The 24,879-nt window shown below is 41.0% G+C and overlaps 1 protein-coding gene across 2 annotated transcripts in view; it reads left to right on the top strand.

The window, feature by feature from the left end:
• Positions 1-24,879, top strand: part of mtx2 (metaxin 2) — a 103,198-nt gene that overhangs the window by 58,177 nt on the left and 20,142 nt on the right. For both annotated transcript variants that reach the window (XM_072579147.1, XM_072579148.1), the window contains exon 4: positions 6,268-6,340. In XM_072579147.1, coding sequence (XP_072435248.1) covers positions 6,268-6,340 — 73 coding nt within the window. The remainder of the gene's footprint in view (positions 1-6,267; positions 6,341-24,879) is intronic.

Genomic DNA, 24,879 nt, shown 5'->3' with positions numbered 1-24,879 from the left:
GTTATTTTATATTAAAAGTGTATATTTAAAGTTAGCTCATTTGAGAGTTCAATGTTGTGAACTTTTATTTCATTGACAGATGGATGTTTTGCTTGACATCCTTCTGAAGGTATTAAGCACTTTACAATGTGACTATTCAGCCTTTTTCACCTTGGAGCTAATCAAATTTACTTTTGATACATTTAAATATACAGAAATAAAATGCATGCAGCTGATAACACAGAAGTAGATATTTCACTTATTACTTTAATCTATTTCTAAAACTGAAATAATAATTTCAAAAATATTTCTCCTTTTGGAATCTGTCTGCTGGAGATTGTGAATGGAGTTTCACCTTGTTTATTCTATGTAGAAATAAATGTTTGAGGTAAAGGAATTGTATGGTCAAGGTTGATATCATTTATACTTCTATTGTAAGGCATTTTCAATGGAAAAATGCAAGTGTGCTACAGATATGATTGACTGATGGTGCTCCTGTACTATATGATCCAGTTGTATGATTAGTCACATAGAAATGCCTTAACCTTTAACTTGCAGGCATATAGAATGTGAACCACTTATTTCTATCACGTAGGTGAGGTTATTTTCTCATGCCTGTCTTGGATATCAAATAATGAAGTCCTTGGGTCCAATTTAGGAATGACCTTTTTTCTTGTGGTTGCAAGATGAAATAGATGATAAGTAGATGAAATAGTAATATTTTAAAGGCAAAATTGAATTTCTAATAAAATTGACATGAAGATGTGGCATTGCTGAGATCTTGTCTAACTTAGATAGACAATTTGGAATAATACCAAGAAATCTTCCCATGGCAGTTGTATGTACATGAGAGCATAAAATCTCAAATATTGATAGACCAGGAGAATGGACAAAACTGTGGTTGATGGAATTCAATCTACTAAGTTTGAACTTAATCATTTTGTGCTAAAATTGGGTAGATCAGGGCAATTTCTAGATGATATGAAGGTAAGAACAGTGTATGTCTAAAGATACTTTGGGATTTGGGTGCAAAGATCTTTAAAATGCGTCAAACAGTTGAAGAAAATAATCAAGCTAATGGAACTGGTCTTTATATCTCAAGAACTAGAGTATAAGGACACGGAAGTTGTGCCGCAGTTCTGCAAAACCCTGGTTAGATCTCACTTAGGGTACTGTGAACAGATTTGGCCACCACAACTTTGAAGGATATATTGATCTTGGATGGAGTACAATATAGGTTTACACAAATGGTACTTGGACTTCAGAAGTTATGGTATGAGGAGAGACTTTACAAATTACACCTGTTTTCTCTAGAATTTAGAAGACCATGGGGTGATCTGATTGACGTCTGCAAAATATTAACAGGAAAAGACATCATAGATAAAGATAAACTGTTTTGCCTGCTTGAAGATTGTAGAATTAGGAGACATTGTCTGAGAATTAGGGCCAGACCATTCAGGAGAGATGTTAGGACGCACTTCTACACACCAAAAAATGGTTGATCTTTGGAACTCTGTTCCGTAAACAGCAGTGGATACTGGATCAGTTGTTAATTTTAAATCTGAGATAGATAAGTTTTTGTTGAGCAAAGGTATTACGGGATATGGATCAAAAGCTGATTTACATAGTTAGGCCAAAGATCTGCCGTGATCTTCTTGAATGGCAGAATAGACTTGATGAGCTGAACAGCCTACTCTTGTTCCTCTGTTCCTATGTTTCTATGTTCCTAACTCTTCTGGATAAGTTCATCATGATGCTTAAACTTGTAGCTTACCAACTCACTCTGAATGTTGTGTTCAAGGTTAATCTAAGAGATTTTTGCTTTGTGCCTATTTGGCTGCAAATCATTTTTAGCTTGATGAAACTGCTGCCCCAGCATGTTGTAGACCACATCCAGCGTTTCTCAAGATTCAAAGATTCATCACTGGCTGTTCTGATTTTGCACAAGGTTAACTCTACTTTTCAGTTCAATTCATTTGCACATTTCGTATTGTTTAAATTGTTTCTGAAGAACTTAAATGCCGCAATCCTGAAATACCTACTTTTGTACAATCCAAGTTAGATGTGTTGGTTATTTTTGCTAAGAAGCCACTGCTGGCATTAATGTTTGGACGAGAGGAGGCTGGGAAAAAAGAGCAGAGAGGTCTAAAATACATTGAGAGGTTTACAAATTTGAGGGCCATGAGAGAGAATGTCCAGGACTAACTAAGTAGCTTGAAAAATGGTTCAGAATGGAAGTTCTGGGCTTCTGGAAAGTTACAGCAATTGTTGCTAAGTCTTGTATGTTTCCTCAGAATTGTTCAACTTCGTTTTTATGTTGCGAAATGTATTTTTAGAAGTACATTTTGGAGTGGAGTTGTAAAAGTTCCTTCAGAGAAGTGCCTAATCATTGAACTGTATTGTGTTTTGTTTTATTTGTGTACCAATCAGAATCTTGTCCATGTCTGTGCAAGACACAATATCATCCTTTCCTGCCATGCATTGCTTGCTCAATGTATGCTTCATAAATCAAAGAATTTTGTTTGTGAAATGCCTAGAATACTGTTAATGGATGTTCTGAATAAGAAAGAGGTTCTTATAGAAGTAATTTGTATTGTGATGAAAGAAGATCAGTGAAGGAATAAGATATAAAATTCTAGAAAATAGATGATTGCAGTGGTTTTCTTTCTGGCAACAAGTCCAGTCGCTCATCTAGGTATGCATAATCTCCAATAGACTTATTGCTTAGAATGCTGTAATGGCCCCCTTTTCACTGTAACAAAATGGAACACAAGTATGCTAGATACTACTCCAATCTTCTACAAATATTCCTACTGAGATTTAGCTGAGTGGGAGTAAGCAAGTGACCTGTTTTGAGATGCAAGATTGTAATTCTAATACAGTTATTTTGAAGAATCTGTGTGGCTCAGAATTTAACAGCTTTTCGAATTTAATGGCTGAAGGCTAATTTCTAATGTTTAGGAAACTGGCAGCTGCTGGATCCATCAGTTACTTGCTTTCCCAACATTTGTCATGGGACAGTAAGAGGAGGAATGCTTTCCTTGGGAGCCCTCCTGGGCTAACCTGCTGTGACTTTCCTTCTTTGCACCAGCCTAACTCTCAGCTCCATTCTGATTTTCTTGTTGTGCTGCATCCTCAACCCTGTGACACCACTTTAGTCAGTGCAAATGATCTGTGGTCCCTCCTGTTTCCTTTCTCTTTATTTAACACTAATTAATCGCTTGGTAGGCAATGTGACTTACGCTATGCACCATAAATCAAATCTATTAGAAAGTTAGCAACAAAAAAAGTACACATCAAAAAATTGAGATAGAAAATTTTGCTGACTAGCAGCGTCGTGCCTTCCGTTCCCAGCCACAAGAAAACAAAAGGTATTTTGCTTCACTAACTCTTCTAATCACATTAAACTGGACCAGTGTCTACAACCCAAACCTATGATTTGGGTTTACCCCACAGAGCCCTCACATATCCACTTCCATGTTGATAGATACAGAGTAATTTTCTACCTGGGAATGGTGCTGTTAATCAAAAATAAACGTGATATGACTCCTGTCTGGCTGACCCTCAGTGAGTCACTGATTATTTGTGTCATAAATAGATTTTTAAACAGTTTAGTTCTTGCAGAAAGCTGGGTGTATGCTTTTGCCAGATTATCTTGCAATTTAGAAAACAAATGTATGATACTATATAATAACAAAAACAATAGTTGTATGTCCTGTTTACTGTAGGATGAAGGTGTTATATGGTTTGTTGCACTCTGGTTTAGTGAGTTAAAACACTTCAGTAAACAGGAGGTACAAGAGCTCAACGCAGTAGTACAGTGAGAGTGTCTCTACCTCTGGGTCAAAACGTCTGCATTTTTGACACACTTACTTCAAAGGTGTGTCATAACATGTCTGAACAGGTTGCTTAAATTATTTATACCCTGTACATGATAGATAACATCTACAAGAAATGTCACATCAGTATGTTTAACATCTGGACACTTCTCCTGTCAATGCTCCTGACTTTTTTTAATCCTTCTGTCTCTTGCTCCTTGTCTCCATGCTAGCTTGTGTTGCAACTGAAAGCCCTTCATCCTGCCCTACTTGAATACACCATTGGCATCTGTCAGTGATCAGGATTTCGCAAGCATCAACAACCATGTTACAGTGCTTTGTCATACTTCATTGTTTAACACCTTTGCTGTCTGGCCTGTTATTCTTTGCTATCCATCAGTTCCCAGTAAAACACTACTTTGGTTACTGTATATTGTCCAGTTCTGTGGATCTCTGTATTAATTATCCTGGCCTTTGTACTGATCATATAATCATAGAATCCCTACAGTGTAGAAGCAGACTATTCATCCCATCAAGTCCACAGTGACCCTCTGAAGAGAAGACCAACCAGACCCACCCCACAACCCTTTCCCTGTAACCCTACATTTCCCATGGCTAATTCCACCAGCCTGCACATCTTTAGACTGTGGGAGGAAACTGGAGCACCAGGAGGAAACTCTCTCACACTGGAGAATGTGCATACTCCACACAGTCAGCTGAGGGTGTGATTGAACCCGGGTCCCTCGTCCTGTGAGACAGCAATGCTAACCACTGAACCACCATGCTGTCCATTTATCCACCTATCCATTGTATTGCATATTCCTGTACTTTGTTGTTTGTGACCCTGCCTTGTGAGCTTATATAAAAAGAACTTGATAAACCAAACTTGTGTTCCACATAAAGTAAAAATGCACAGTTGAGATTAGATTAGAGTCCCTACAGTGTGGAAACAGGCCCGCGGCCCAACAAGTCTACACTGACCCTCCAAAGAGTAACCCACCCAGACCCATTTCCCTCTTACTAATGGACCTGACACTATGGGCAATTTAGTGTGGCCAATTCACCTGACCTGCACATCTTTGGACTGTGGGAGGAAACTGGAGCACCCAGAGGAAACCCTCGCAGACACGGGGAGAACGTGCAACCTCCACACAGACAGTTGCCCAAGGCTGGAATCGAACCTGGGCCCCTGGCACTGTGAGGCAGCAGTGTTTTTACATTCGACTCAGTTTGATTTTACTCCCTGATATGCAAACAGATGCTCTTAGAGGAAAATGGGTGAAGGAGTTTCCAGTTCCGCAATGTAGAACCAAATAAAGTGGTTCCTATTCTTTAGAGACAGCAAATTGACAATGCATTTATCTTACATAAAATACAAATATCCTGAGAATTCCATGCCAGCACTTCAGCACAGGACCCCATTCTCAGTGTGCCACTCTGGCCTAATGCAGTCAGCTGGCTGGCTGGCATCATAAATACACCACAGCTCAAAACGTGCTCCTTGGAGCAGGAGCAGCAGCAGCAAGCATTATGGTGACATAATTGTAAAACCTACCTCAGGCTAGTTACCTTCAGTACAGTTTGCTTTCATATAGAGTACAGAATGGTCGGTGGAAAAATTTAAACATGGTTGAAGGTTGGCAGCGTTGTGCACTGAGGCAAAGTGCCAACAAATTGTTTGTCCATAACATTATGCTCCCGTAAGTCTTTGGGGAGGTGCACACAGCATATATGCCAAGCAAAATAAGGATAAATTTGGTTTGTGTCAAACCTGAAAAATTCTGTTACTTTAGTTAGATTTTATTTTTTCGATCCCAAGCTAGTTTTGTTAGAATTAATGAAGAGAAAACACTTGCAACCTGCCACTAAAATGCAATTCTTCACATTTTTAATAGCAAATATTATCAGTATCATTTCAATGATTGTAAAACTAAGTAAACGCAAAACCGCTTTTAAGAGTAAAATTTGACCTTGGTAAGTTATTTTTAATACTGTTCTACAACATAAGATCATACAAAATCCACAGAAATCTCTCTTCCTCCACACTACAAACTGAAAAGAGCATTTGAGATCACAGCATGTGTAAAGCACAGAAGGAAGTCATTTCGCTCTTCATGTCTGTGTACACAGTTCCATTATTTTGATAAACAATTAATTGAAGAATATAATTAGTTATGGTTCATCTTTAGATTTTAGCCAATAATATCATCAGAATTAAGTGTGCCGATTGAAGTATTTTCAGGTCTGATAAATAGTCTATATTGGGTTAGGTTTTGTTCGGGGGCAGAGAGGAAGTCATGTCGAGCTATTTTGAATCATTTATAGTTGAATATACCTGTGCTGGCCAAAGACATGTTTCCTCTTTTATTTGCCTACACAAATTATTCTTCATTTGAATACAGAATGATCATAAATTATAATGTCTAGTTTTGAAATTTCAGTTTAATGATAAAATGTTGCTATATTTCAGGCGTTTCTGCGGATGTGCAATCTACCAGTCCAAGTGGTTTGTCGGGCAAATGCAGAGTACATGTCTCCATCTGGTAAGTCTGGAGCTGACTTAAATTCCTGGAGGGGTTGTTTTGTGTGATGCCATGGCAACATATCTAATTGTGTAGTCTACAACCAGTACTGGTTATAGGCCTATTTTTCATATGCTTTTACATTACTCTATCATTCTTAACCTGGCTTATGTGAGGAATAGATGACTAAAGATTGCTATTTGGTAATGTTTATTGAGTGATGTGTAAACTGTCTTATACAACCATATATGTTCCAGTGTGAATGATTGTTCAAGCAGTTAATTATAAATATTACCTACCAATTTTTTTGTAAAAACACAGATTAATAGATACCTTTTTCAGCAAAATTCACTTCACTTCTGGCTGTTTTGTACACAGTTGTAAGAAAAGGGAAATTAAATGGTGGATAAGCTCAAAATTCCATAGATTGACACTTGGATCTTAGTGTCTATGTGATGCTGTTGGCCTTTTATTGGGATTTCCTTTGTGCTTGAACACATATGAATAAAAGCTCAGAGATCACTATGTTCAAAGAGACCTGCGTTTCTTTTGTGATACACTTATCATATGGATGCAGATGAGGCTTTTGTTCATACGTTTTACCTCATCTATTACCCTCAGGCTGCCTGTGAAGGCAATGAAGAATGAATCTATTTAAAAGAAGCATGACAGAGCCTGCTGTTAGTGTGAACTGTATATGAACTGGCCTTAACAGCAGGTTTTGTGCATTTGAGTAAGATACGTTTTGAAAAGAAAAAGATAAGAAATGAAACAAAGCACAATGTGTATATGTTTGTACAAAATCTTGACTAGTGGTTCAGTTAAATTTGATTTCAACAAAAACTGAAGATTTTATGAAATGTTTACTGCTGAGTGCTATCAAAAGAAAATTTTACAATTACCAAAAAGCACGTTTAATTCTGTAGCACCAGGTGCTGAGTAAAGGAAAATAAAATTGGAGAATGCAATTGCCCTAACCATACCTCCGAGCAGTTGATTATCAAACAGTAATAGGTAGAGACCTTAGAACAAATCAGCTGCCTTCCCATTTCAAAAGGGATATCTCACATTGTACAAGGGGCCCTCAACGGTTGATTGAGAACATTAGGCTAATTGTTTGATCCTAACTGATTTGATAACTTTTAAATCTACTTTAATTACCCACTTACATTTTAAACCACAATTGTCTCAACCATGGTCCAAGTTTACTTGAGAGTTGAGATTAGTGGTTTTGGATGTAATCTAAAGAGTTTATTTGAATGTAGATTTCATACATGCTATATGTCATGGTCATTTGCTGTCTCATTGCTCATACAGTTCCCACAATGGGTTATAATCCCAGATGGCTATCTGAAAAGATTTTTTTGCTGCTCTCTCTCCTGACCTAAAAGGAGAATATAAAGATAAGGTGGCCCACTGCTATATATTCTGATGAATGTTTTCAAGAGCATCATTGACAGAAGTTGTGAATAGCTGAATTCCTGTCTTCACAGTTGCGGAATGGTATTTTCTGGAGGAAGAATCTAAATAAATTGAATTAATGCAATTGCTTATAACGTGTGCATTGTTTTCTGTACTACTGAATCATCACAATCAGGGCGATCTCAGATCCTATTTGTGTTGAATTAGCTTATCTCTGTTGCGGATAATATAGTCATACAGAGAGCATACAATTTTATGAGATAAGGGAGGGCAAAAATAGCCAGGTTTCCACTCTGATTTCCAATGGTTCATTTTTGCATGTATAATTTGCAGTCTGGGACACGAATTAGGGACTTACAGAAATGGAGGGGTAAAGTTGGGAAACGTGTATTAATGTTACTGGACATGCTAGTGAATTAACTCCAAAAAGCCAGTATCCCATCTCCAAGTCACCCTTTATTTGCAAGAGGAAGGTCATTGACACTGGCCCAGATCCCTCAAAACCAGCTCTTAATGCCAGAATATCTGACACTCCTCTATCTGTCAGCCAGGGATCTCTGATTGGACCAGAGTAACAACTATTATTAGGGATGTCCTATTCTATGAGATCCACCTGGCTGACTTTGTTACAATTTGTGGACACAAATAGGAACTGGGACAGTTTGGTATCTAGCAAAAGTGTAGTCTATGCTAATATGTCAAATCCCGTTTGTTTTTAGGAAATACTCAGATTCTCTGCTGGTGAACGATGGCCAGTTATGTGAGACAAACACTTCTCGGAGTCAATTTAGCATAAAAGATGTGCAGAGTTTTTCTATTGTTGTTCTCGTGTTTGACAAATAAAATCTATCCACATCCAGCTACTTTGAGTGGGCAGCTACTTTGGGTAGCTGCTATGACTAAGGACGTTGAGACGATGAAAGCGACTGCATAGTTGGTATTTAACTGAGTCCGGGGTTTACCTGGCTGTTTCCACAAATGTGGGGGAAGCACATTATCACCCTGTCTGCGTGGATTTCCTCCGGGTGTTGCGGTTTCCTCCCACAGTCCAAAGCTGTGCAGGCTAGGTGGATTGGCTATAATAAATTGCCCATAGTATCTAGGGATGCACAGGCTAGGTGGGATAGCCATGGGAAATACAGGGTGACAGGGGTAGAATAGGATAGGGTGGGGAAGTCGGTCTGGGTGGGTTGCTCTTCAGAGGGTCGGTGTGGACTTGATTGACCAAATGGCCTGTTTCCATCCTGTGTAGGGCTTCTATGATTCTCTGAGGGTGGTAATATTTGCCCTTGTTGGCATTGCCCCACTTATATGCCTATGTCTGCATTCAAGCCTGGCCAACTGACATAACTTCTTGCAACATCTTTGTTTTGGAGACCCCGGATGACCTTGGTGAGTTCAGCTGGTGCCGACCTTTGCTTGGGACATTCACTCTTGCTCTCCATATTAATATGCTGTCCTATATGTGATCTGGTCTCTCTGGGTCTAAAACGTTTCACTTCTGGTGGTCTCGGCCCTTTGGTTTTCCTCATCACCACCAGCTGTTTCAGGTTTGTCAAGACTGGATCTTTCAGCGCCCAAAGTCTGATATTGTCAGCTGTGACTGTGTGTATCCAGAAAACTTAAAACCATTATGGACTCTTCTAGTAGCAGTCTGGTGGTGTATCTGCAGTGGTAGTTGGCTCAAAGCATCTGCATTCACTACTGTCTTCACGGACAGTCTTCTGACTGATAAATGAATCCTCTTTGCCTGCTCCATGATGACATGGAAATCGTGGCAATGACAAATGGCTCCACAATAAACCCATTCCCTGTTCAGCCCTGTGTCAAGCAGGGCTACACCATAGCCCCAGCACCGTTCTTGATCTACCTCGCTGCAATGCCTCACCTCACTGCCAACAATCTCTAGTGGTGTGGAACTAATTTAACAGAATCTGTAGGAAATTATTCAACCTCTGCTGTCTTGAAGCTAAAACCTGAGTCACCCCAACCAATGTCATTGAGCTGCAGTACGCAGATGATGCTTAGGTATGCACAATCTCAGAGGGTGTAGTGCAGACCATGATCAGCACTTTTTTATGAAAGCATATGACAGCATGAGTCTCTCCCTGAACACCCAGAAGATGAAGATCCTCAGTCAACCTGGCCTGTCATTGTGAAGCAAACCCCCGATTACGAAGTTCCAAGGGGAAGTGTAAGAGAATGTTGACCACTTCCAATACCTTGGAAGTATCCTGTTGGCCAAAGCAGCTATTGAAGAAGAGATCCAGCATCGCCTCCTGTGTGCTGGCACAGGCTTTGGCTGCCTGAGGAAATGGGTGTTTGACAACAGCAACATCAGATCCAACACCAAGATTGTGACTTACAGAATGGTGGTGAATCCCACGTTCTTTTGGTTCTGAGACATGCACTGTCTACAGTTAAACCCTCAAGGGACTGGAGCAGTACCACCAATGCTTTGCTGTGCAAGATCCTGTGAATATGCTTGGAAGAAAGATGCACTGACCACCCTTAATTGGCTATGATGGGTTAGGCATGTCGTGCACAGGGCCAGCATGAGACTCTCCAAGCAGGTCTGTATTGCCAGCTTGGAAATGGCAAGTGAACAGTGGAGGTGCTTCAGTGATAGCCTCAAGCCTTACTGGCGAAGTGTGGCATTCCCACAGACACCTGGAAATCACTAGCCCAAGACTGTTAACATACGAACGTTCCATAACAATTCTTCAGCCCAAGGAAAGACATAAGCACCGATGCAGACTAAGGAGCCAAGTCAGCTTGGAATGCCATCCAGCAGGTGTAACCTGGTCTTGTCAGCTCTGTAGCCCAAGTAGGTTGCTTAGGATGCCTGAAGCGCACATTTTTTTCCTTAGGCATATGCCAATCTAGGAAAACCACCCAAGGATATATCTCAGTTCTGTACGTGTTCCTTATTGGTCATTCCTGTTATTAGCATGTCACCTAGATAAATGGTGACCTAAGGCAGACTTTGCAAAATAGTTTCCGTCATCCACTGAAAAATTGCACAGGCTGATGATACCCTAAATGGCAGTCTCGTGCATTCGATAACTCAATGGTTGCATTCTTGTGCAACCCTGTGTTATAAAAAAATTCTGCTTTATAAACAACACTTACATTTGGCATTTTAAAAGTTCGTGCTTTTGAAACAGCGACCCCAATTCATCAATCATGTTACAGTGAATTCACATTGAAGAAACTTGTACTATAACAGAACGACCTGTACATACACCCCCCTGCCAGCTTTGCGTATAATTCTGTGTGCGAGGGATTAGGTATTTGTACAGCTGCAAAAGCAGTTTACCATTTGTTTAAAATGCTACAAAGGCAAACCACCCATTGGGCTTCAACATGAGTACGACCGTCACTGCCCATTCTGCAAACTGGACTGGTTTGGTGATTTCACTTTCTAGCCTTCTGATTTCTGCCTCTCCCTTGACCTGTAAGACAAATAGTACTGGGCAGGCCTTGTAGAATCATGGAATTGCTTCTTGGTCAACATGCAAGGTAGCCTTGGCTCCTTTGATAGTCCCTAGACTTTTCTGAAAGCCTTCTTGGTATTTAGTTAGGACTTCATTCGGCAGTCATTTTCTAATTGAAAAATGTTGAGCCAATCTATGTGAATCTTTATCGATGAATTATGCCCCAATAAGCTTGGGCCCAAGCCTTTTACTACAATCAATGGTAACAATCAGCTGCTTCTCATAGGGACCAGAATTGAAGTTGTACCTTTTAATCTGTTAAGGCTCCCCAGCTGAAGCCTTGCACAAACTTGGGGGTTGAAGTCCAGACTGAATTTTGTTAAAGCATGGTTCTGTAATCACTGAACAGTTGCACTGGTATTGATGTCCATTAGAACCAGATGACCATTTAACCAGCTGTTTATTTTGGTTCTGATTTGGATATTGCAAGGCAATTTAACTGTTCCAAACCAGATGTAGGTGGATTTTTTAGGGTATGTACTCTCCTAACTACCAGCCTATGAGTTCACGTGCTCCGTTTGGGTCTAGGGGGACTCTTTTGCTGTCTTGAGAGCACATACTGGCAGCAACTACAATGGCTTGTCGGCACAGATCCTTGAAAAAATATTAACCATTTGGCTGAAGTTTGTCTTTGTCTTTGTTTTGGGGTTTTGCTGTGGGCTGATTTAGAGTCCCTCAATTCAGAATATGTCCAGAGTCAGGCTATACAATTGTTTTCAGTCAAGTAGTGTTCCCCAAGCTCAGTCGGATTGGCGAAGGTGTCCACTTCCATTGGATGACCCTGCAACCCATATGTTACACTTGCCACATTTTCCAAAGATAAAGCCAGTTGTAATGCCTGTTTAAAGTTCAGCTGGGCTTCAGCTAGTAGGCACTTTTGCGTGGTTACATCATTAGTCCCACACACCAACTGGTCTCTCAGCATCTCATTGAGAGTTAAACCATAGTCACCTGCTTCTGCCAGTTGACTTTAACCTAGTCAATCCTGATATGGATTTCCCCTGGTTCTCGAATTGCTGAGCAAAAATGACAGTGTCTCAGAATTAGAGGAAGCTTGGTGTTGTAATATTTCTTAATTAAATCCGTCAACTCTTGAAAGGTTTTAGTATCTGGTGCCTCCTAATAATCAAAAAAGCTGCAGATCCTCAAGCTGTCAGGAGAATTGATCGTTGCTTTTCATTTGCTCCAGTGTTGTTTGCCTGGAAAAAGTAGTGCATTTGTTCCACACACTGGGCCTAGTCTTTGGCAGGATCAAAAGAGTCAAGCTACCCAAATAATGGCATGATGCCAGAAATCCTTACCCCAATTCAAAGATAACCATTGCAAGTGAGTTTCTTCAGGAACTTGCTTTTCTCTTGTTACCACTGAATTAACTCCACAGAGACTAGTATCTTGTCACCAGGTTACTCTTTATTTACACATCAAAAGCCCTTGACGCTGGTTCAGTGCTGTCAGAGCCAGCTCTCTAAGTTTGAGAATGTCTGACATTCCTGTTCATAGCTGTTGGGCAGGGCTCCATGATTAGACCAAATTAACAGCCCCAGTCAGGGAATTGCTATTCTGTGACGCTCATCTTGCTGACCTCATTACAATCACTACATTAGAGCCATGTTCAAGTGAGATATCAAATGTAAAAAGTAAATTTGAAATTTCTCCATAGAGTGTTTAAAGGAACTAAATAATTAAAGTGAAATACTGATGCACGACTTATTTTGTTTCTTCTAGATTCATTCTTTTTGCTGATCATGTTTCTTTTCCCCATTAACATTTGCTTATCCAAACTCTGCTTCCCACATCCTAACCAAAGTCATTTGTCTCCCCTTGACTCCTGTTTTCCATCTGCAATCACAAATTCAGTTCTCATCTCTTCATTTGATCATTAGTCCATCATGATGTTGGACCTTTCTGTAACATGATCCAGTTTTACAACTTCTCACTCAAGCCCTTCTCTTCTATGATTAATCCATCTGTCATTAACTGCCTCAGCTCTATATTCTTGAATTCCTTCCCTAAAGCCCTTCTACTCTACATCTCTCTATCCTCCTTCAGGAACATACATGTTCTGATTCTCTGTAAATACGTTTTCTAGTGCGTTTTAAAAAGTTAGAATTAATCCTAGCGAGTTTTGAGAAGATTTGTAGCTTAGGTTGAGGTTCTGGATGTAGGTTTGCTCGCTGAGCTGGAAGGTTCATTTCCAGATGTTTCATCACCCTACTAGATAATATCTTTAGTGGGCCTCCAGGCGAAGCACTGTACATGATTCCTGCTTACTATTTATATGTTTGGGTTTCTTTGAGTTGGTGATGTCATTTCCTGTGGTGATATTATTTCCTGTTCTTTTTTTTCAGGGGGTGGTAAATGGGATCCAAGTCAATGTGTTTGTTGATAGAGTTCTGTTTGGAATGCCATGCTTCTCGGAATTCTCGTGTGTGTCTCTGTTTGTCCTAAGATGGATGTGTTGTCCCAGTCAAAGTGGTGTCCTTCCTTAACTGTATGTAAGGATACTAGTGAGATAGGGTCATGTTGTTTTGTGGCTAGTTTTCTGCCTGTTTGTCCAATGTAGCGTTTGTTACAGTTCTTACATGGTATTTGTAAATGACATTAGTTTGCTTGTTGTTTGTGTAGGGTCTTCCACGTTAATTAGCTGCTGTTTTAGTGTGTTGGTGGGTTTGTGGGCTACCATGATGCCATTGGATCTGAATAGTCTGGCAGTCATTTCCGAAATGTCTTTGATGTAGGTAGGGGAAAGTGGCTAGGGTTTCTGGACGTGTTTTGTCTGCTTTAATATATGACTAATTTTTGAATGAGAAAAGGTTCCTCCCATAAATTGGCATTTGGTTCATTGGCTAGGAGGAGCCAGCTTTCATCTATATAATTGTAAAGTGGTTACAGCACTGAAAGAACCCATTTAGTCTGTTATATCCATATCCGCTTTCGTGAGAGCTATTCAGCTAATTCCACGAACATCATTTCCACTTATCCCCATTGGCCTGTACATCTTGTCTGTTTTGATAACTATCTAATTGCCTTTTAATATCTGTGGATGAATATTCTCGCCATCACATTCTCAGCCAATGCATTCTAAATCCTAACCATTCGCTAAATGTACATAAATATACGGTTCTTCTGCCATTCACTTTTGAATTCATCTTGCAAAGACCTACTCAGTTGGTCCCACTCACCTACTCTTTCCATATAATCTCCAAAATTTTCCTTTTCGAGTATATGTTGAATTCCATTCTGGATAACTCGCCCACTCTTCTTTGGGATCTTTTGCATCCAGCTGAGCAGGCAATTCGGGCCTTAGTTTAATGTGTCATCTGAAAAGAAGAACCTCCAACAGTAGTGTTTTCTGAGTTCTGTTCTGGAGTGTCAGCTTTGATTTTTGGACTGACACCCTGGAATGTGACTCTAAATTACCAATACTTGCTGTAGCTACTCTCAGTTTTGCATACTTGTCAAAGCTCTTATAGTATTATTATATTCCTGGCTGCTTAACTCTCATGTTAGTTGCTTGTTCTTAACGTTTATCCATTCACCCTTAGCCAGCATTCCTATGTAATTGGCTTTTTTCTTTGACTCTGGTTTTGGACTGAATGATATTGCTTTTAAACTTAAAATGGAAGCCCATTGTATTACTTTTTCCCTAGAGGATCTTTGATGATTTAAGATTACTAATTAAACCTACCTAATTGTGCAATATTAGGTGTAAAATAGCTTTATGCCTGAAATAAAGAAGTGCTGGAAATAATTTGTGTCTAGCAGACCTGTAAAGCAAAACAAAGTCAATATTTTTAATTGGATCTGACACATCAGACCTCCCAACATTGGCAGTGTTCTGCTTTTATTTTAACTTTATGCATAGTTGGTTCCACATTATACTGTTACAGGAAATTTTACAAAAGTCTACAAACAGCTTGCAAATCATCTTCCAGACTGTATTTGCCAATTTGATTTGTTCATACAAAATATGTTCAAATAAATCAGTCATGATTAATACTTTATAGACTGATGTGTCTGATCTGTGTATTTTCAGCATTATATTTATTTCCCATTGCCAGCATGCAGAATATGTTCTTTCTGTATTTACACATGTGCGTTTAATTGTTAGATGCTCTTTCATTAACTTAATAGGTTATGCAGCTGAGTCATGGCTTGCAAGCTGTGGATGCCTTAGACAGTTCAAGTACTAGCTTGTCCATCTGTTAATGCATTTCATCTGTTTGTAAGAAACAAACAAAACAGAAATTGCTGGAGAAGCTCAGCAGGTCTTCAGAATGTTCTGAAGAAGGGTCACTAGACTGGAAGCATTAACTCTGTTTTCGGTCCACAGATACTGTCAGACCTGATGAGTTTCTCCAGCATCTGCAGCGTTTTGTTTTATATTAACAAAAAAATACTGTTTGGGAAATTAATGAAGTTAAAGGCTGACAAACCATAGGGCAAATATCTAGTCACAGAGTGCTTCAGAAAGTGTTCCTGGAAATGCTGGATGGTCTCCCAAAATTCTATACATTCTGGAGCGGTTCTTACACATTGGAAGGTGGCAAATGTAACATCGCTTTACAAAAGGAGATAGAGGCAAAAAACAGAATTGTAGACCAGTTAGCCTAATATCATTAGTGGGGGAATGTTAGAATATTATAAAAGATATGACAACAGAATACTTAGAAAGCATTAACAGGATTGGACAAAGTCAGCACGGGTTTATAAAAGGCAAATCATACTTGCCAAATATATGCAGTTTTTTTTAAGGATGTTGCTGGTAGAGTAAATAAGGGAGCACCCATGGATGTGATGTATTTGGATTTTAAGAAGATGTCTGATAACAGGTCAGCAGGCAAAATTAAAATATATATTAGAATCGATTGAGCGTTGGTTGACAGATGAAAAATAGATAATAGGAATAAAGGGGTATTTTTCTGGTTGGCAGGCAATGATTGATGAGAGGGGATGCTGTAAGATAGTGCTTGGGCCCTAGCTGTTCACAATAAATACAACTGACCTGGATGAGTGAAACAGAGTCATGGAGTAATAGAGATGTACAGCACGAAAACAGACCCTTCGGTCCAACTCTTCCATGCCGACCAGGTAGCCCAATCCAGTCTAGTCCCACCTGCCAGCACTGACCCATATCTCTCTAAGCCCTTCCTATCCATATACCTATCCAGATGCCTTTTAAATGTTGCAATTGTACTAACCTCCACCACTTCCTCTGGCAGCTCATTCCATACGTGCACCACCCTCTGTGTGAAAAAGTTGCCCCTTAGGGCTCATTTATATCTTTCTCCTCTCACCCTAAATCTATGCCCTCTAATTCTGGTCTCCTCCACTCCGGAGAAAAGACCTTGTCTGTTTACCCTATCCACGCCCCTCATGATTTTATAAATTTCTATACGATCACCCCTCAACCTCCGACGCTCCAGGGAAAACAGCCCCAGCCTGTTCAACCTCTCCCTATAGCTCAAATCCTCCAACCCTGGCAACATCCTTGTAAATCTTTTCTGAACCCTTTCAAGTTTCACAACATCTTTCCGATAGGCAGGAGACCAGAATGGCATGCAGTATTCCAACAGTGGCCTAACCAATGTCCTGTACAGCCGCAACATGTCCTCCCAATTCCTGTACTCAATGATCTGACCAATAAAGGAAAGCATACCAAATGCCCCCTTCACTATCCTATCTACCTGTGACTCCAAAGGAGCTATGAACCTGCACTCCAAGATCTCTTTGTTCAGCAACACTCCCTAGGACCTTACCATTAAGTGTATACGTCCTGCTAAGATTTGCTTTCCCAAAGTGCAGCACCTCACATTTATCTGAATTAAACTCCATCTGCCACTTCTCAGCCCACTAGCCCATCTTATCAAGGTCCTGTTGTAATCTGGGGTAATCTTTGCTGTCCACTACACCTCCAATTTTGGTATTGTCTGCAAACGTACTAATTGTACCTCTAATGGTCACATCCAAATCATTTATAAAAATGATGAAACCAAATGAAGTATATTGAAGCTTGTTGAAGACCTAAAACTGGGCAGGGTTGTAAGTTGTAGGGAGTATACACGGAGGCTGCAAGATGATTTAGGTGATTGAGTGGGCAAATACGTAGCAGATGCAGTGCAACATGGCTAAGTATGCAATTATTCTCTTTGGTGTGAAAAATAGGCAAAGTATTATTTAAATGGTATGATGTATTAGAAAACATAGGTGTACACACCGATCTGGGTGTCTATATACAAAGGGATCTTGGGTGTCCTTTACACCAGTTAATGAAAGGAGACAATCCGATGCAGTAAGCAATTAGGAAGGCGAATGGTACATTAGACTTTATGCAATAGGATTTGAGTTAAGAGTGGGGATATCTTACTGCAGTTAAAAAGGGTTTTATGAGACCACACCTGGACTACTAAATGGTGTTTTTGTCTCCCTACACAAAAAAGAATGAATTTAGCAAAAAGGGAGTAAAGCAGGAGTTCATTAGACTGATCCCAGAGATGACAGAACTGTCTTACATGGAATGATTGATTCAATTAGGTATGTAACATTTAGAAGAATGTGGGGGGTGGGGGGGGGTAGAATCTGGTTGCAATATATAATATCCTAACAGGCCCAGGCAAACTCAATGCAGGGAGGATTTTTTTCCTTGTTGGGTAATCTTGAACCAGGGATCAAAATCTTAGGATATGGGGCCATCCATTTAGGACTGAGATAAGGAAAGATTTCTTCACTCAAAGGGTAGGGAATCTGTAGAATTCTCTCCTACAGACGAATGCCAAGTCATCGAATATATTCAGAAAAGAGAATGATCATTTTTTTAGATACTAAATGCATCAAAGTGTTCGGGGAGAAAGCGGGAATACAGCATTGCAGTAGCTGATCAGCCATGACCGTCTTGAATTGTGTAGTAGGTTTGAAGGGCCAAATAGCCAGCTCCTGCTCCTAGTTTCTACATTTCTATGTTTTGTGAAATACTGTCCCAGGTTTACCTGTGGAATCAAGATTTGGTGACATAACTGCAAATCTTGTTATCTGTTGCACCAGTTTTGCCATTGCTAATATGCTACAGAGTTTGCTTCATTTCAAATTGGAGTATGCCACTTGAGCTTGTCGGGCTCAATCGTTCGTCAGTGATCTAAGAGTTGCAGTGTTGTCACATTCACCATTAAGAGCCACTGGAGGGTGTCAGTGAATAGAAACCATAACTTCTTAAATGCATCCCTTTGCAAGTTTAAGATTTCTGTCATTTTTGCTACAGTGTGTGTGTGATCTATGAATCCAGGCCACTCCCAAGTCACTACATTTATAATGATTAATTTAGACAAGCTAACCTTGAATTTCTAACTTGAACTTGACTTTTTTATTGAGTGACACTCAAAATTTCAAATCTTTGTAGACAGCAGCAATTTATATGATGGTAGGCTAATGTTTCTCTGAAACGATGGGTTGGAAATATATTTGAAGTATACATACAACAAATTACAATTACAATTTTATTTAAAGTTAAGTAATGTGCATTAGACTAATGGCAAAATATGTTTGCTGTGTTGGTGGCTATTCTGAGGTTAAGTACTGGCGAGGAAATGGCCTTTTAAATTCTGTAAATTATATATTAATTTAAGTGAACTCTGGACGTATGGTATTCAAACTGAAAATCTCAGGTGTTTTGAGTGGATATTCAAAGATCCTAAATTTAATCTTGGCAACAGTAATCTATTTTTTTAACACCTGGAAATTTAAACACAGTCTTGGTACAAGAAGTCAGGCTCCTGTAAGATCACTTAGACTATTGTTTTAAGTCTGTGCAGCATTAGTGTTGAAAGGTGACTTAAATCTGGGGGGAAAAAAATGGAAAGGGATAGATACATGCCACAGGTCAAGAGTTATCGATGGGCCAAGGCAATTATAATGCGCATAGGCAAGAGTTAGGATATATAGAATGAGGTAGCAAAATGCAGGGGATGCAGACAATGGAAATGTGGAGCTGGTTTAAGGAACAGATATTGTGTATGTCCTTGATAGGTATGTCCTTGTCAGGCAGGGAGGAAGTGATAAGGTAAGGGAACCATGGTTTACTACAGAAGTTGCATCTCTTGTTAAGCAGAAGAAGGAGGCTTATGTGTTGATGAGGCAAAATGGTTCAGATGAGGCAATGGAGAGTTACAGATCAGCTAAAGAGAGAGTTAAGAAGAGCAAAGAGAGGGCACAAGCAGTCTTTAGCAAATAGAATAAAGGAGAACCTTAAAGCTTTCTATAGGTATGTGAGGAATAGGGCCAGTCAAAGACAGAAGTGGGAAGTTGAGTGTGGGCCCTGGGGAGATCGGAGAGGTGCTAAATGTTCGTTTCTCATTGGTTTTCACTCAGGAAAAGGAGAATATTGTAGAGGAGAAGAATGAGTTTAGAGATATTAGACTTGAAAGGATCGAGGTTAGTTACGAAGAGGTGGTATCAATTCTAGAAGGAGTGAAAGTCGGCAAGTTCCCTGGGCCAGATGGGATTTATCTGAGGATTCTGGGAAGCTAGGGAGGAGATAGCAGAGCCTTTGGCTTTCATATTTGAGTTGTCATTGTCTGCGGGTTTGGTACCAGAGGACTGGAGGATTGCAAATGTGACCTTGTTCAAGAAGGGCAGTAGAGATACCCAGGTAATTATAGACCAATGAGCCTTAATCCTGTTGTAGGAAAAGTTTTGAAAATGATTATAAGAGATAATATTTATAATCCTCTAGCAAGCAACAATTTGATTTCAGATAGTAAACATGGTTTCGTCAAGGGCTCAGGTAGTGTCTCACGAACCTCATTGAATTTTTTGAGAAGGTGACCATGCATGTAAATGTGGGTAGGGCAGTTGACATGTTATACATGGAATTCAGTCAAGCCTTAGTAAGGTTCCACATGGTAGGCTGTTGGAAAAACTGCAGAGGCATGGGATTGAGGATGATTTAGCAATTTGGATTAGAAACTGGCTTTCTAATGATGGTGGTTGATGGAAAATATTCAGCCTGGAGTCCAGTTACTAGTGCTGTGCCACAAGGATCTGTTTTGGGACCACTGCTGTTTGTCATTTTTATAAATGACTTAGACGCAGGCATAGGTGGATGGATTAGTAAATTTGCTGATGACATTAAAGTCGGTGGAGTAGTGGACAGTGTGGAAGAATGTTGCAGGTTGCAGGGGGACTTGGATAAACCGCAGAATTGAGCTGAGAGATGGCAAATAGCGTTCAATGCAGATAAATGTGAGATGATTCACTTTGGGAAGAATAACAGGAAGGCAGAATACTGGGTCAATGGAAAGATTCTTGGTAGTATGGATGTGCAGAGGGATCTTGAAGTCCATGTACACAGATCCCTGAAAGTTGCCACCCAGGTTGACAGTGCTGTTAAGAAGGCATACGGTGTGTTAGGTTTCATTAGTAGAGGGATTGAGTTCAGGAGTTGCAACATAATGCTGCAACTATACAAAATGCTAGTGCGGCCACACTTGGAATATTGTGTACAGTTCTAGTTGCCATATTTTGGGAAGGATGTGGAAGCATTGGAAAAGGTGCAGAGGAGATTTACCAGCATGTTGCCTGGTCTGGAGGGAAGGTCTTATGAGGAAAGGCTGAGGTACTTGCGTCTGTTCTCATTGGAAAGAAGAAGGCTAAGAGGGGATTTGATAGAGACATACAAGATGATCAGAGGATTAGATAGGGTAGACAGTGAAAGTCTTTTTCCTAGGATGATGACACCAGCTTGTACGAGGGGGCATAACTACAAATTGAGGGGTGATAGATTTAAGAAAGATATCAGAGACAGGTTCTTTATTCAGAGAATGGTAAACATAGAAAATAGAACAATACAGCACAGTACAGGCCCTTTGGCCCTTGACATTGCGCTGATCCAAGCCCACCTAACCTACACTAGCCCACTATCCTCCATATGACTATCCAATGCCCGTTTAAATGCCCATAAAGAGGGAGAGTCCACCACTGCTACTGGCAGGGCATTCCATGAACTCACGACTCGCTGAGTAAAGAATCTATCCCTAACATCTGTCCTATACCTACCACCCCTTAATTTAAAGCTATGCCCCCTCATAATAGCTGACCCAATACGTGGAAAAAGGTTCTCGTGGTCAACCCTACCTAAACCCCTAATCATCTTGTACACCTCTATCAAGTCACCCCAAACCTTCTTTTCTCCAATGAAAACAGCCCCAAGTGCCTCAGCCTTTCCTCATACGATCTTCCTACCATACCAGGCAACATCCTGGTAAACCTCCTCTGCACCCGTCCCAGTGCCTCCACATCCTTTCTATAGTATGGCGACCAAAACTGCGCACAATACTCCAGATGCGGCCACACCAGAGCCTTATACAGCTGCAACATGACCTCAGGACTCCGGAACTCAATTCCTCTACCAAGAAAAGCCAGTACGCCATATGGCACCTTCACCGCACTATTTACCTGGGTGGCAACTTTCAGAGATCTATGTACATGGACACCAAGATCCCTCTGCTCATCCACACTACCAAGTGTCCGACCATTAGCCCATTACCCCATCTTTTTGTTACTCATACCAAAGTGAATCACCTCACATTTACCCACATTGAACTCCATTTGCCACCTTTCTGCCCAGCTCTGCAGCTTATCTATATCCCGCTGTAACCTGACACATCCTTCCTCACTGTCAACAACTCCATCGACTTTCGTATCATCCACAAACTTGCTCACCCAACCTTCTAGCCCCTTCTCCAGGTCATTTATGAAAATGACAAACAGCAAAGGTCCCAAAACAGATCCTTGTGGAACACTGCTAGTAACTGCACTCCAAGATGAACCTTTACCATCAACTACTACCCTCTGTCTTCTTCCAGCCAGCCAACTCCTAATCCAAACCTCCAACTCACCCTCAGTGCCATACCTCCGTATTTTTTGCAGTAGCCTACCATGGGGAACCTTATCAAACACCTTGCTAAAATCTATATACACCACATCTACCGCTTTACCCTCATCCACCTCCTTAGTCACCTTCTCAAAGAATTCAATAAAGTTTGTGAGGCACGACCTGCCCTTCACAAAACCATGCTGACTATCCTTGATCACATTATTCCTATCCAGATGTTCATAAATCCTATCCCTTACAATTCTCTCTAAGACTTTGCCCACAACAGAAGTGAGACTCACCGGCCTATAGTTACTAGGGTTATCGCTACTCCCCTTCTTGAACAGGGAACCACATTTGCTATCCTCCAGTCTTCTGGCACTATTCCTGTAGACAACGAGGACATAAAAAAATCAAGGCCAATGGCTCTGCAATCTCCTCCCTTGCTTCCCAGAGAATCCTAGGATAAATGCCATCATGCCCATGGGACTTATCTATTTTCACCCTTTCCAGAATTTCCAACACCTCTTCCCTACATACCTCAAAGCCATCCATTCTAATTAATTGTGACTCAGTATTCACATCGGCAACAATGTCCTGTTCCTGAGTGAATGCTGACAAAAAGTATTCATTCAGTGTCTCCCCAATCTCTTCAGCCTCCACACGCAACTTCCCACTACTATCCTTGACTGGACCTATTCCTACCCTAGTCATTCTTTTATTCCTGACATACCTATAGAAAGCCTTTGGGTTTTCCCTAATCCTACCAACTAAGGACTTTTCATGTCCCCTCCTTGCTGCTCTTAGCTGTCTCTTCAGATCCTTCCTGGCTACCTTGTAACTCTCAATCGCCCCAATTGAACCTTCACACCTCATCTTTTATAGGCCGCCCTCTTCCATTTAACAAGGGATTCCAATTCCGTATTAAACCACAGCTCCCTCACACGACACTTTCCTCCCTGTCTGACAGATACATACTTATCAAGGACACTCAATAGTTGCTCCTTGAACAAGCTTCACATATCAATTGCGCCCTTGCCTTGAAGCCTACTTTTCCAAGCCACGCATCCTAAGTCGTGCCTCACCGCATCATAATTTCCCTGCCCCCAGCTATATCTCTTGCCCTGCAGTGCACACTTATCCCTCTCCATCACTCGAGTAAAAGTCACCAAATTGTGGTCACTGTCCCCAAAGTGCTCACCTACCTCCAATTCTAACACCTGGCCTGGTTCGTTACCCAGAACCAAATCCAGTATGGCCTCACCTCTTGTTGGCCTGTCTACATATTGTGTCAGGAAACCCTCCTGCACACATTGAACAAACACCGACCCATCTAACGAACTCTAGCTATAGCTTTCCCAGTCAATATCTGGAAAGTTAAAGTCCCCCATAACAACCACCCTATTACTTTCACTCTTCTCCTGAATTATCCTCGCAATCCTTTCTTCTACGTCTCTAGGACTATTAGGAGGCCTGTAGAAAACTCCTAACAGGGTGACCTCACCTTTCCTATTCCTAACCTCAGCCCAAACTACCTCCGATGGCGAGTCTTCATCGATCGTCCTTTCCACCGCTGTAATACTATCTTTGACAAGCAATGCCACACCTCCCCCTCTTTTACCCCCATCTCTGACCCTACTAAAACATTTAAACCCTGGAACCTGCAACAGCCAATCCTGTCCCTGTTCTACCCATGTCTCCGTAATAGCCACAGCATCGAAATCCCAGGTACCAACCCACGCTGCAAGTTCACCTACCTTATTTCGTATACTTCTTGCATACTTCAAGCCACTTTCCTGTTTACAGGCACCCTCCTTTGAGGTTGATGCCATGTTTCTAACCTCCATACACTCCATGTCCTGCACCCTAAAGCTACAGTCTAGGTTCCCATGCCCCTGCAGAGTTAGTTTAAACCCCCCACCGAAGAGCACAAGCAAACCTCCCCCCAAGGATACTGGTGCCCCTCAGGTTCAGGTGTAGACCATCCTGTTTATCGAGGTCCCACCTTCCCCAGAAAGAACCCCAGTTATCCAGAAACCGGAATCCCTCCCTCCTGCACCATCCCTGTAGCCATGCATTTAACTATTGTGTCTCCCTATTCCTCGACACTCTATCACGTGGCACGGGTAACAAACCAGAGACAACAACTCTGTTCTAACTCTGAGCTTCCAACCTCGCTCCCTGAAAGCCTGCCTAACATCCTCAGCCCTCCTCCTTCCTATGTCGTTGGTGCCAATGTGGACCACGACTTCGGGCTGCTCCCCCTCCCCCTTAAGAACCCGGAAAACACGATCAGAGACGTCACGTACCCTTGCACCTGGGAGGCAACATACCAAACGTGAGTCTCTCTCGCCCCCACAAAACCTATGCCCCGAACTATCGAGTCCCCAATAACTATTGCTCTGTTCTTCTCCACCCTTCCCTTCTGAGCAACGGGGCAGGCTCCGTGCCAGAGGCCTGAACCTCATTGCTTACCCCTGGTAAGTCGTCCCCCCCCACAAGTATCCAAAACGGTATACTTGTTCATGGAATGCCCTACCTGCCAATGTAGTTAACTCAGCCACATTAGGGAGATTTAAACAAAGCTTTGATAAGCACATGGATGATGATAGGATAGTGTAGGGGGATGAGCTGAGAATAGTTCACAGTCTGGCGCAACATTGAGGGCAGAAGGGCCTGTTCTGCGCTGTATTGTTCTATGTTCTAAGTTTGTAGTTGCTAATTTTGTTGAGGCAGGGTTTTAGTAATTGCCTAACTTTGATAAAGATAATGATGAG

Source organism: Chiloscyllium punctatum, chromosome 10 (assembly GCF_047496795.1).
Source record: "Chiloscyllium punctatum isolate Juve2018m chromosome 10, sChiPun1.3, whole genome shotgun sequence".
Lineage (NCBI taxonomy): Eukaryota > Metazoa > Chordata > Chondrichthyes > Orectolobiformes > Hemiscylliidae > Chiloscyllium > Chiloscyllium punctatum.
This window is presented reverse-complemented; position numbering and strand designations above follow the sequence as displayed.